The sequence below is a fragment of the Protopterus annectens genome, chromosome 1.part0, assembly GCF_019279795.1.
Source record: "Protopterus annectens isolate FY-2018-M chromosome 1.part0, PAN1.0, whole genome shotgun sequence".
Lineage (NCBI taxonomy): Eukaryota > Metazoa > Chordata > Ceratodontiformes > Protopteridae > Protopterus > Protopterus annectens.
The window spans coordinates 872,538,002-872,550,478 of NC_056725.1; the positions used below are offsets into that span (position 1 = coordinate 872,538,002).

Consider the following 12,477-nt stretch of genomic DNA (forward strand, 5'->3'; position numbering starts at 1 on the left):
TAATGATTCCCCAGATAGAAATAGAACAGGTGGTAGTGATGTAAATGCATGGGTTATTTAGAATAACGAACTATAATTTGTGAAACGCTGTATTTGACTTTACTTTTAGGTAGCTGAAATGAGAAGCAACCATTAAAATCACATATGGATTGCTCTATTACAATCCACTGTAGACGTAAAATATAATGTGGCAGAGGTGTAGCTTATTCATTGAAAGCTGTGCAGCAAGCTTTCTTATAAGACAGTATGCACCATTAAATTTGCCCCTACAAAACTGATGCAAGTAAATTAAATTGGATGGAAAGGGATATATATTTCTCCACAGGTGCTTTTATTCTAAGCCACATTCATGACACTGAAAGCTGCAAAGAGTTGTATTTCTGGATCTGGGTGAATCAATATACCTGCTCATCCTTGCACTGACATCCTTGTATATGAAATCAATGATGTCAGAAAGGCACATGACAGCATCCACTTGCCATATTTTATTGCCCCTAGACCTAAACTTTTAAATGTAGAGATATATTTATACTTTGCTGAATGATGCATTCCAAGCCAGCAATGATTGCAGGATATTCCAGAATGAACTGGCTGTAGGCTATAAAAGATGATGCTACTAAACCAATTTATATTACTGATATAGGCTGCAAGTAAGGAAATTGTAATGGCAGTTCCACCATGCACATCATATGCATGGAAACTAGTACAAAGGATCAGGGCCATGGGCTATTAATAAGCTGTTGCATGTAGACCAGAGTTTGAATCCCTCAGCATCCATTTCACTGCTTTGCAAGTCACTTGACTGGAAAGTGATTTGGGGCAATTGGAAAATTGCACTAGATTCCTCAATGATGCCCCAAACTGCATGCCTAGTACCTACCTATTCTCTGCAGTCTATATTTAATTCATCCACAATATACATATTAGTATAACTTATTCCAGCATATTACTGTTATAATGGGACAGTATTGAAACATACATTACTGTGATACATTGAAGGTGAAAAATACCCAGTGCTTGCTTCAATGCACTAAGGAAGAGATGAGTACAGAGACATTCTTGCCTGTGCACATTATTATCAGTAAGGTACAAACATACCAAAGCAATGATGAGTGAAATAGCTATTCTTGTCATATGATAATATTTAGTTTGCGATGAGATAAGAACATTAATCTAATAACCCTCCAGAGACACAGACATAAACTAGCCAGGAATGATCTGACACCTGTAGTGCAAACATTAACATCAAACTAAATGCATAAGCAAGCTAGTTCATTGGCAACACTAAATTATCCACATAAAGTGCTTGTTTTTCTGGATTTGGACCCCAGCTCTAGAGAGTTCTTTATTTCTACAGAGTATTTTCTGTTTTTTTTTTTTCCAGTTTTTCTCCCACATTCCAAATGCATGCCAACTGCTGAAGTTGTGATCCTCTAAGCTGTCTTTAGATGTGACTGTGTAAAGTAGGAGTATGTGCAGTGTGTGTGCGTGTGTGTGCGTGTGTGTGCTTATGTGCGTGTGTGTGTGTGTGTGTGTGTATCAACCATTGTTTGATTGTTTGTGGGCATCCAATTCCCCATAATATTGAAAGAAGAAAATAAAACATTCATTGAATTCTTCCTTGTCCTTGCTGCCAAAGTCATGGCACAAAGGGGTCCACAAAGGATGACTTCATTAATTGGCAAACAAATAAATACTTTTAAAACTGAACTGCCACATGATCATATAAGTGGGATCCTCAATACATAATTTACAGCATCAAAATACTGCAGTCTCTTCCTCATATTCCATAGCAGTGTTAGCAAGAGAGTGATATAAAACTCATATAGTTCTTGTCATTTTTGTCTGATGAGAATAATGAAGTGTTAGAAACTCTTCTATCAAATTCTGCCTCATAATAATCTAAAGTGATTACCACTTCCATGGGATCTAGTGTTTTCCTTATTTATGTATTTATTTATTTATTTATTTATTTTCATTTACTAGAGTAAAAGCTATTAATTATTTGAACAACTGACAAAACTCAATTCATTCTCTAACATCATTAAGACTGATGTTAGACTGATGCTTTTTGTCTTTTGTGTTTTATTAAACTTGTTCCTGCAAAACTGGAGAATGCCTGTGATTGTATGGAGATGGATGTCTGTAAGTTTACATGGTATTTCCCAGGACAGAACATTGGTTTTGATTTGTTATGTTGAGTCTCCAATGACCATCCCATATTGTTTGCTATAAATTATGAAAGCATAAGTCTCATGAGAACAAGCAACATTAATATAAGGGAAAATTCAACCTGCACCAGACAGCTAACTAAGCACTCTTCCTTCAGGAAACCGAAGAAAAGTAGAACATATTAAAATCATTATAGGCAGGTTATATATTCTTGCATACTGATTTTTAATACTTGTATTCTTCAGTGTGTCTCAAGAGCTTTATTTCAAACAGCAACATTTTAATTTTTTTTTGTATTGCAAAATGCGTCTTATGAATGTTCCCACTCATTTTATTTATTCTTTATGTTTCCACACAGGAATATCCGTTTTGAATGAAGCCCTTGCAAAGATAAGTGGTTATGAAACATAGCCACTTACTATACAAGAAAGCAGGAACAGAAATGAGTGCATCTCTGCCTGAAACTGCAGAAAGAGTCGAGTACTGCTATGACAATTTGAATGGATCCTGTATAAAAATGCAGCGTTCATCCAGTGTGAAAATGTCTCTCTACATTCTGTTTGGTTTTGGTGCAGTGCTTACAATAAGTGGAAATCTACTAGTAATAATTTCAATCTCATACTTCAAACAGCTGCACACTCCAACCAACATTTTAGTCCTCTCACTGGCTGTAGCAGATTTTCTGTTGGGACTTACTGTGCTGCCGTTCAGTATTATTAGGTCTGTTGAAACTTGTTGGTTCTTTGGGGAGTATTTCTGTAGATTTCACAGCTGCTTAGATGGACTGTTTGGTATTGCATCTATTTTTCATCTGTGCTTTATTTCTATAGATCGGTATTTTGCTATTACTATCCCTTTAAAGTATCCACTTAAATTTACTATGTCCTTTATCATCTGTTTAATATTATCAGGATGGATAGTAGCATTTGTTTACATATTTTCAGTACTATACTTAAAAGCAAATGAAGAAGGACTAGATGAATTTGTTACAGCTATCTCATGTTATGGTAGCTGCCAGTTTATATTTAATACTAAATGGGGACTAATCAATTCTCTTATCTTTTTTGTTCCTTGTTTCTTAATGATGTCACTTTATACTAGGATTTTTATAGTTGCAAGAAAACATGCCAGAAAAATTGAAATCAGTGAAAACAGAGTAAACATTTCAAACAGTAGCAGCAATAAAACTATGAAAAGGGAGCAGAAAGCTGCTAAAACACTAGGGATAGCTATGGGTACATTTGCATTATGCTGGCTGCCATTTTTTATTGACACAATGATTGACAGCTTTCTCAATTTTATTACACCTTCATTTGCATTTGACATAATTGTATGGATTGCCTATTTTAATTCATCACTGAACCCTTTAATCTATGCTTTCTTCTATCCTTGGTTTCGAAATGCTACTAAGCTTATAATGACTTGCCAGATTTTAACTGTTGATTGCACTAATATGAATATATTTGATAAATAGTACAGGAAATTCATTGATCCATTTGTTTGTTTACAAACGCCCTAAAGTAAGGTCAAATACTCAAGTCATTTTTGGATAAATACAAATGGTGGGGTATGCCTTGGCCATATGACTTCAGAAACAATGATGTCAAAGAGCAGCATACATAATAATCATGATTTCTGGGAGGAGCCTGCATGTCCTCCCTGCATTTGCATGGGTTTCCTCTGGTTTCCTCCCACATTTGCAGACATGCGTCTGGTGCATTTCTCCCCAGCCCTCCACTGAAAATAGGCTCCATCCTAGTCGGGCTTCCTTGGTCAACAAATGTTAAATAAATAAATTAGATAAATACATTTCTGCAATGTGAACAATGTCTAAACAAAGAAAATCTTAAAGAATGTTTATCCACCCCCCCCAAGAAATATTCAGTAGACACTTGAAAAAAGTTAACAATGTATTAACTGACTTGTAAGTACTTTACATGTTCTGCTACATCATTTAAATTTGGAACTGTTTATTGTTATCTTCAAGGAATCTGAAAGTTCAGTAACAGTGCCAAACAAGCTGCATTGTTGTTTTCATGTATTTTGTGTTGTATTATATTGCATGTCTCTGTTATCGGATTTGACCACACTTTTGATCTGTAGTGACTTGATTTGTTCTGTTGCACTTGTTTTAAAACTGTGACTTGTCAGCCTAGCTAGTAGAAATACCTTTTTTATGTGTACAGAATATGAATTTGCTATTGGTTTGCTTGCACTGATCGCCTGTTGGCTGCTTTTTGTTTTTGATTGCATTGTTTTGTGCTGCATTGTGTGGCTCAGTGGGTATTTGTGCCAAGCTACTGCAATCTGTGCACTTGCTTTGTCAAACTCATGAGGCATTCACAACAGTATCCTGAATCATATTTACCCTACAGTACTTCTTTCCATGTTAAAACTGCTTTCTTATTCTCTTCTAACTGCACTGCCATATTATGCTGCGAATGTTACAACTAGCTGCCCATTGATTTTTGCTAAACTACATCTCTGCATCATACCCAAAGTACCATTTCTAAATCTTGTTCTGCCAAACTACTATTACAGTATCACTGATGGAATTCACCAGTATAATTCACCAGAGTATCTCACATAACCTAATTATACATTTTATCAGACTGACTGCACCCCTTCTGTCATCAGCCTTCTAGCTTTAGGAAATTTGAGGCAAAGTAGGAATGTACTCATGCTAAAAGAGAACCCCTTACTATTACCAGACAAATAATCCATTTGAGGGAGCTGTAGATACTTATTTAAACTGGAGACAAACCTCTCACAATGCTCATTTACCCAGTTCAGTTGTCAGCATTCAGTACACACCCACATCACCATATGACACTGCTAACTCTAAATCACGTATGCTCAGACACTAAGTAAATCCTCCCCAGTATGTTCTAACCCTCCTAGCAATATACAGACATAACTGGACCTCACAGCACAAGCAAGGGTTAGCTAAGCGATATGCTGAATTCATTAAAGCAGCCAGAACATGACAGTACATTTAAAAACATTCTTGTCATATGTGTCTCAGCAGTTAGATATACTGACGCACCATTCTCATGGCTGAGCGATGACAGAGCAATGGTCACGTGCCTCAGAGGTGCCAGAGTACAATTCACAGCACCTTTTTCTTTGAAGAGGCAACATCTCCAACCGGACAGAGTCAGTAAATGCATTCTCTGGACATATGTTGATCTTAGGAATTGGCGAAAAAACTTCCTAACATTAGAATACATCCAGCAATGTTTCAGCAGGACATAGATACAATGATAAAATATGATAACCCCTTGTGTGTATATTTAAATCAATTATTGGGGTCTGAGATTCCAGTTGCAGATGAAGGAACACTGTTGATAGCAAGGGTAAATGGCTACTTGAGAAACCTATGAGAACAGAGTTTCCAGACAAATTTCCAAATAAATGAAGAATTTAGATGATGCTGTCAAATAAGCCATTACACACAATGACCAATTGGTTTAAAATACATGCTTACAAGCAAAATAAGTGAAAAAGTAGTTCTGAGTACATGAACAGGTTACATAAAGTGTTTTAAAGGCATTCTTGTGTTCCAAAGGGTGTCATGATTGCCCTTCAAATTCCTGCAACAGGTTTTCTTTGAGGTATTTTGTTTAAGCTAGTCGACATTTTTATACAGAGTTGGATCATGGTCAAATGGGGCCCTAGGCAGGTAAATGGACCAGGGCTCACCTCCCCGACAGCCATTCCAGTGTCTCATTACTTGATTGTCTCTCCCCATTTACCATGAACACTGTTCAAACATGTCAGTGTACATACTATTTTTTTCTTTACTTTTACACTGCTTACAGAGATTTGATTTAGATCCTCAATTTATAATTTTATAGCACAAATACTGATAGCTTTTTGCTAATGGAAACAAAACAAAATAGTCTCATATTTAAAACGGACTTATCATAAGCAACAGCAAACTTCTCCTCATATGAAACTCCCATTCATTGAAAATGCATCTGGTCAGTGGTGCATTATGTGTACATGTACATCCACAGATATCCTCCAAGATGAGCAGTTATATCTGCATTGATGGCTATATCCTTCCCAGATGCAGAGGTCAAAAAAATTAACAATACTAATGACCAATGTCACACATTTCAAATTTGTTTTCCACAAATTTTCTGCTTAATTCTCTAATTCTTACACAAGCATGTGCACACATGTGCTCACACACACACACACACACACACACACACACACACACACACACACACACACACACACACACACACACGTGCGCACACACACTAGTGCTGCAAAGCCAGATTACTGAGTGTTTAAAAATGACTAGATCAGAGCATAAGGTACTTTCATCCACAGAGAGTCCCCATCTACACCAGCAGTTATAACCACTTTGTTGACTCTGTGTACCCATTATTGCTATGAAGAAATACATTTCATGTACTTTATTGGTAGCTTTGGCTAAACTGCATGAAACTATATAAAGATCACTAGTATCATACCATAAGTTCCAGCTATGTGCAGCACATTTCAAACAGAGTATAAGAAATATCAAACACCTAATAATCTAATGCTAAATCAATATACACAACCGCTGTAGAAATAAACGTCATCTGAATAATTCCATGTTAAAGAGTGCTATTGCTAATGCAAAGGCTGCGGCTGACAAACAACTTTGCATTTAAGTGCTTCATCAGCACATGCAGTGCTGGCTGCCCTTGCAGAATAAATTGCTGTATTGCATTAAAAAATACTGTACTAGTGATATTTCCAAAACATTTCCTGAACTAGATCAGCTATGCAATAGGAAATGCCTGGCAACAATGACAAAAGCCTCAAAGTTACTAGTTATGCAATCCTGGACATCATTAAGGAAGCTAGCACTGAAAAATGTATTTTAATTTGTGTTGCTTCTTTGCTGTGCTGGATCCAAAGTCTTCTTAAGACACACAGTCTTCCTGGCTATTTACTGCTGAAATCAAAGTCTAGTTATCACAGTCTGTTAACCAGAGAAACTTGTAGAATATACACTGATGCAGCATCTGACTTTAAGAGCAGTAACCAATAAATAGCTTTTTATAAACAAACCACACGTACTACTTCTGTCAGATTGTAGCATATATTTGCAAAGTTTTCCTTCACAAACAGTACAGAATGATGACTCTCCTTTCTCCATACAATACCTCGAAACAAGTGTTTTTCTACCAAAATACCTCTAACATATCTGAATTAATACAGTTATTTACAGTTCTAGTCATGCACATAGATTTTGATTTTTCCTCTTGGTAGACTTTTTATTGTCCTTTTGTGATTTACTTGTAAGCACTTTTGCTGATGTGAAGATGCCATTAACAGAAATCTGAAAGGAAACCTCTGTACAAGCTGTTCTGCTGCTGTTCCTGTCTGTTAATGGATATTTGTAAACTGTTCTGCAAACATGAGAAAAGCATATAATACTTGCTTTCCAAAATTGCTTTTCTAGGCTTTTTTCTGATTATTCTATAAAAAGCCATGTCCATTTATCTATGAGGAATTACGTCAAGCTTTTCTTAATACTGTGACAAACATGTATCTTGAGGAAAACACATACTATAAAAATATGTCAATTGGCAGAAGTCTGAAAGGAAACAAACTGCTCAGGAAATATATTGTGTTCATTAATAGACCTTCTTTGTTTTTTACTTATTTCAGCCACTATACAATATGAATGCCATTTTTAAATTGCTAATCTATATTCCTACAGTAAAGCAAGCTTTTTATTTTATTCATCTTTCATATATTTGTAGGAGAATTAATTTCAACCTTATATTCACAATTCACAAACTCTAACAATTCCCTCTTTTTTATAGGAAACACATTAGGAAACAAAACCTTTAGTCTTTTTTTTAATACAAGTCAAAATGCAATTTTACACAGTTAATACAATGATATTAAGTATTACTACTAATACTGAATGTATTTAACAAATTTTTCTTTTGCAGACCATTCTGTGAAAATATTTCATCAGTTATGAGCTGTGTCTGCTTTAGTTTTATTTTTTAACTTGATTAATTTATTCTTTTGTAATTACAGAATTTAATTTATGACTTAGAACTGTTCCATTTACTCTTTGCAACTGTTGAATTAACTATAAGAGACAAGAACTATGTGCTACTGCAAGCATTTATACACTGTTGAAAGTATACAGTTTTAATGTCATTTAGCCATAACATTGTGGTTATATTTCTGAACTTCCCATAAACTTTAATTGACAGTGAAATATACTCTGAAAAATGATGTTTACATATTAGTCCATTAGCTGTATGAATACAATATTTTAATAGATTTTTTTTTTATTTTAGCTGGGGTAACCAATACTAGTACAGATAAAATGATGGTCCAAAAACCAATGATAAAACTGCAACTTGAAACTAGTGATAATATCACAACTTGATAAATTACTTTTGAACTTATTACAGTGTATCCTGCATAGTATGTATTTATACAGACTGCTTGTTATTCATGCATTTCAGTCTATTAGGTATCCTGGACCCATTTTTTTTTAAATATGGTTTTTCACACATATTTGTTACTAGACATTTTCATTTGTACTGAATTCTTTTGTATTTGTACATAGTCCAATCTACAAATTTAGTATCTTGGAAAATTCTTATGTCTCTTTAGAAGTATCTAGTGGAATTGGCACCAGAGGCAACTATGCTTTTTGCATGCCAACATTGTCTTGCCAAAAACATATTAAAAATAGTGATGATTCTTGTTAAATTTTTTGCATATCTTTACTCTCTTGTATAGCTGTAATAAAGCAATTTTAAGCCATCTCTTGTTTTTTAAACCATCTCTTGTATAGCTTTACAGTTTAACAGGTTGTAAATACAATTTAATACTAAACAATACAATAATAACCATTATGATAGCTATTAACAACTTGTAAACTGTCTTATCCTGTCAGGTTTAATCCAGTATTTCTAATGCACTAATACCTGTTTTCCCCTTCCCCCCTGAAAGAGTATTGTCAAGAAGGAATGAGATATTATTTCTTCCTGTAGGTTTATTTTAGTCCCTTTTGCAAAACTGCTTACACAGTCAGTGTAAAACTGAGAAAGTGCCCCTCCCCCCTGCAGTATTGCACTATTGTTTATTTGCTTTATAATGTATGTCAGCCCAACACTTTGGTTAGACATTTGCTTTATTAGGTTATTAAACTATAGACCTTTGTCGGATTTGATCATTTTTTTATAAAGCTTTTGCTGTTTACTGCTACTAGTAGGTATTTATACCCTCCTGCATAATTGATTTGAACTGTATGTATATTATGGCCCATTTGCTGGCTGTACTTGATGCAACTGAGTTTTTTACTTTTAACACTTACTTGCAAACAGATTATCAGTGACATCTATGCATAATTGTGACATTTTATTCCAATTGCCAAATAATGTTGCCTGTAAACATTTTAAAAATTATGTTTTAATAACAATAATGCTTTAGAAAAACTCAAGCTACTTGTCTGGCAATCAGTCTTGTTGTTTATTTTATCTTTCCAACATTTCCTGTAACTATTCATCTAGTCTAGGAATGTCTGATACACTTGCATTTTAGTTAACCCTTTTAGCATTTTTTTAATCATCTGTTAATACACTTGCAGTATTTTTTTATTCATTTATTTAACTGCCCTACCGTTAATTTTACAAAAACTGTTTGACTAATACCATTTGTGATTTTATTTCTTTTTAAAATTCAGAACTAACTGTTTGGTGTGGTGTAACTATAAATTATAAAAATTGTAAAAAACAAAATAGCTTAACTAACACATTTATATTTACATTATTTATATTTACTGTTGTCTGCCTGTTATTCTAGTACATTGTACTTCAGATAAAAAGAAAATACATGCATGTCAGTCTTGTGACTTTCAATCTTTAATGTTATTAACTATTTTCATTTGATTTTATGCATTAGAACTGCTTTGTGTAACTATTTTATATATTTTTTATTCACTAGAACAGTTTTGTTTACCTTTTGACTATGCTAAGAATGGCAGGCATATGGTCTACTTTACTGTAGTACTGATACATGTCTTGCTTTAACTGAATGGAAGTTTTAAACATTTGAGAAAGATTTGTCTGGATTTTACCATCCTACCATGTCTATTTAACCATTTTCAAAACACAAACATATTATACAATATATTTCTTTTGCACAGATTAGCTGTGTAGGCAAGAATTCAGTCTCTGTCAGTTCAGCTAATTTATTTTCTTTATCCTGTAACTGCTGTTGAAGAGTTTCCTGTAATGTTGCATGGTCTTTCTGATATTTTTCAGTAACCTGTTCTGCTGAATCTAAAACTCCTATGCACTTTTGAAAAGATGTATGTATAACCTGTCTAAGTTTCCTGAACTCATTGTGTCTGTTTTTTTGAAGTTTATTACATTCTTTTGTAACAAAATGTATTGGAGGTTCTGTCAGTAACTGATTTGACTGTTGCTGCAATTCTGAAATAAACATTTTACATCTGGTGAAACAACATAACTGTCTAACATCTGAATATAATGTCAGGATATTATGCCATACATTATTTTGTTTCAGATACCAGTCAAATATTGTAATCCATTTCCATAATGCCTTACTATTAACTTGCCCTAATAAGGTTTTACATTTGCTAATATGCTGTATATACATTTCATTCTGTTATTGTTATTATTATTATTATTATTATTATTATTATTATTATTATTACCTCTATGTCATTCATACTGTATGTAACACAGAAAAAAAATCTTACCAGTCAACAGAGAGGCAGATGGATAAGCTGCTTTATTGTAAATGTTTGAAAAGTCTCTGTAGTCACTTGTGAAGTTGGTACAACAAAACTGGTAGTTTCAGTCTTACAACGTTTTATTGTACCTTTTTTTTGAGAATTTATGGCACTGCTCATCTTCCTGCACTGCAACCTCTCCAGATTCAGATGTCTGATTAACTCTATTGCTACAAACTGTAGAAAACTGTAGAAAACTGAAATACTTGGCATAAACGTTAGTTACTGTGCTTTTACAAGAGTGACCTTATACAAGGCATTACCCACTCACTCCCCCACTTTTTGGATACAGGCTAGGAATGTTTGTTAGGGTCAGCATTGAAAAATGTATTTTATCTGTGCACTGCTTCTTTGCTGCACTGGGTCCAAAGTCTTCTTAAGACACACAGTCTTGCTGGCTGTTTACTGCTGAAATCAAAGTCTAGTTATCACAGTCTGTTAACCATAGAAACTTGCAGAATATAGACTGATGCAGCATCTAACTTTAAGAGCAGTAACCAATAAATAGCTTTTTATAAACAAACCACACATACTACTTCTGTCAGATTGTAGCATATATTTACAAAGTTTTCCTTCACAAACAGTATAGAATGATGACTTTCCTTGATCGATAAAATACCTCGAAACAAGTGTGTTTCTACCGAAATACCTCTAACATATCTGACAATACAGTTATATATAAGTTCTAGTCATGCACATAGATTTAGTTTTCTCCTCTTGGTAGACTTTTCTATTGTCCTTTTGTGATTTACTTGTAAGCACTTTTGCTGATGTGAGGATGCAATTAATAGAAATCTGAAAGGAAACATCTGTACAAGCTGTTCTGCTGCTGTTCCTGTCTGTTAATGGATATTTGTAAACTGTTCTGCAAACATGAGAAAAGTATATAATACTTGCTTTCCAAAATTGCTTTTCTAGGCTTTTTTTTCTGATGATTCTATAAAATGCCATGTCCATTTATCTATGAGGAATTACGTCAAGCTTTTCTTAATACTGTGACAAACATGTATCTTGAGGAAAACACATAGTTTAAAAACATATCCATTGTCAGAAGTCTGAAATGAAACAAACTGCTCAGGAAATATATTGTGTTCATTAATAGATCTTCTTTGTTTTTCACTTATTTCAGCCAGAACTATGTCATACAATATGAATGCCATTTTAAAATTGCTAAGCTATATTCCTACATTAAAGCAAACTTTTTATTTTATTCTTTATCTTTCATATATTTGTAGCAGAATTAATTTCAACCGTATATTCACAATTCACAAACTCTAACAAGTACTAGTTCCCAATTTCTCCAAATCATTGTCTAGTCAAATGACTTGCTCAATATCACAAAGGAGGTAAGTGAAGGTGGAAAGATTCAAACCCTGCATCATTGCCACAAAAAGCAGCTCCTTAACAAGTTGATTAGTCTTCTATACTAAGTACCATACCAACAGTTAACTAAAGGTGGAAATCCTTTACAATCTGATCTTTTACAGTAGACTGTACCACAACAATGA

General features: G+C 34.1%; 1 protein-coding gene across 1 annotated transcript; it reads left to right on the forward strand.

Moving 5' to 3' along the window:
- The first annotated feature begins 2,614 nt into the window (after nt 1–2,614).
- LOC122801584 (trace amine-associated receptor 7a-like) lies at nt 2,615–3,646 on the forward strand. The gene has a single exon (XM_044071034.1). It carries the CDS (start codon nt 2,615–2,617, stop codon nt 3,644–3,646), a length of 1,032 nt encoding a protein of 343 aa, XP_043926969.1.
- Nucleotides 3,647–12,477: the final 8,831 nt, after the last annotated feature.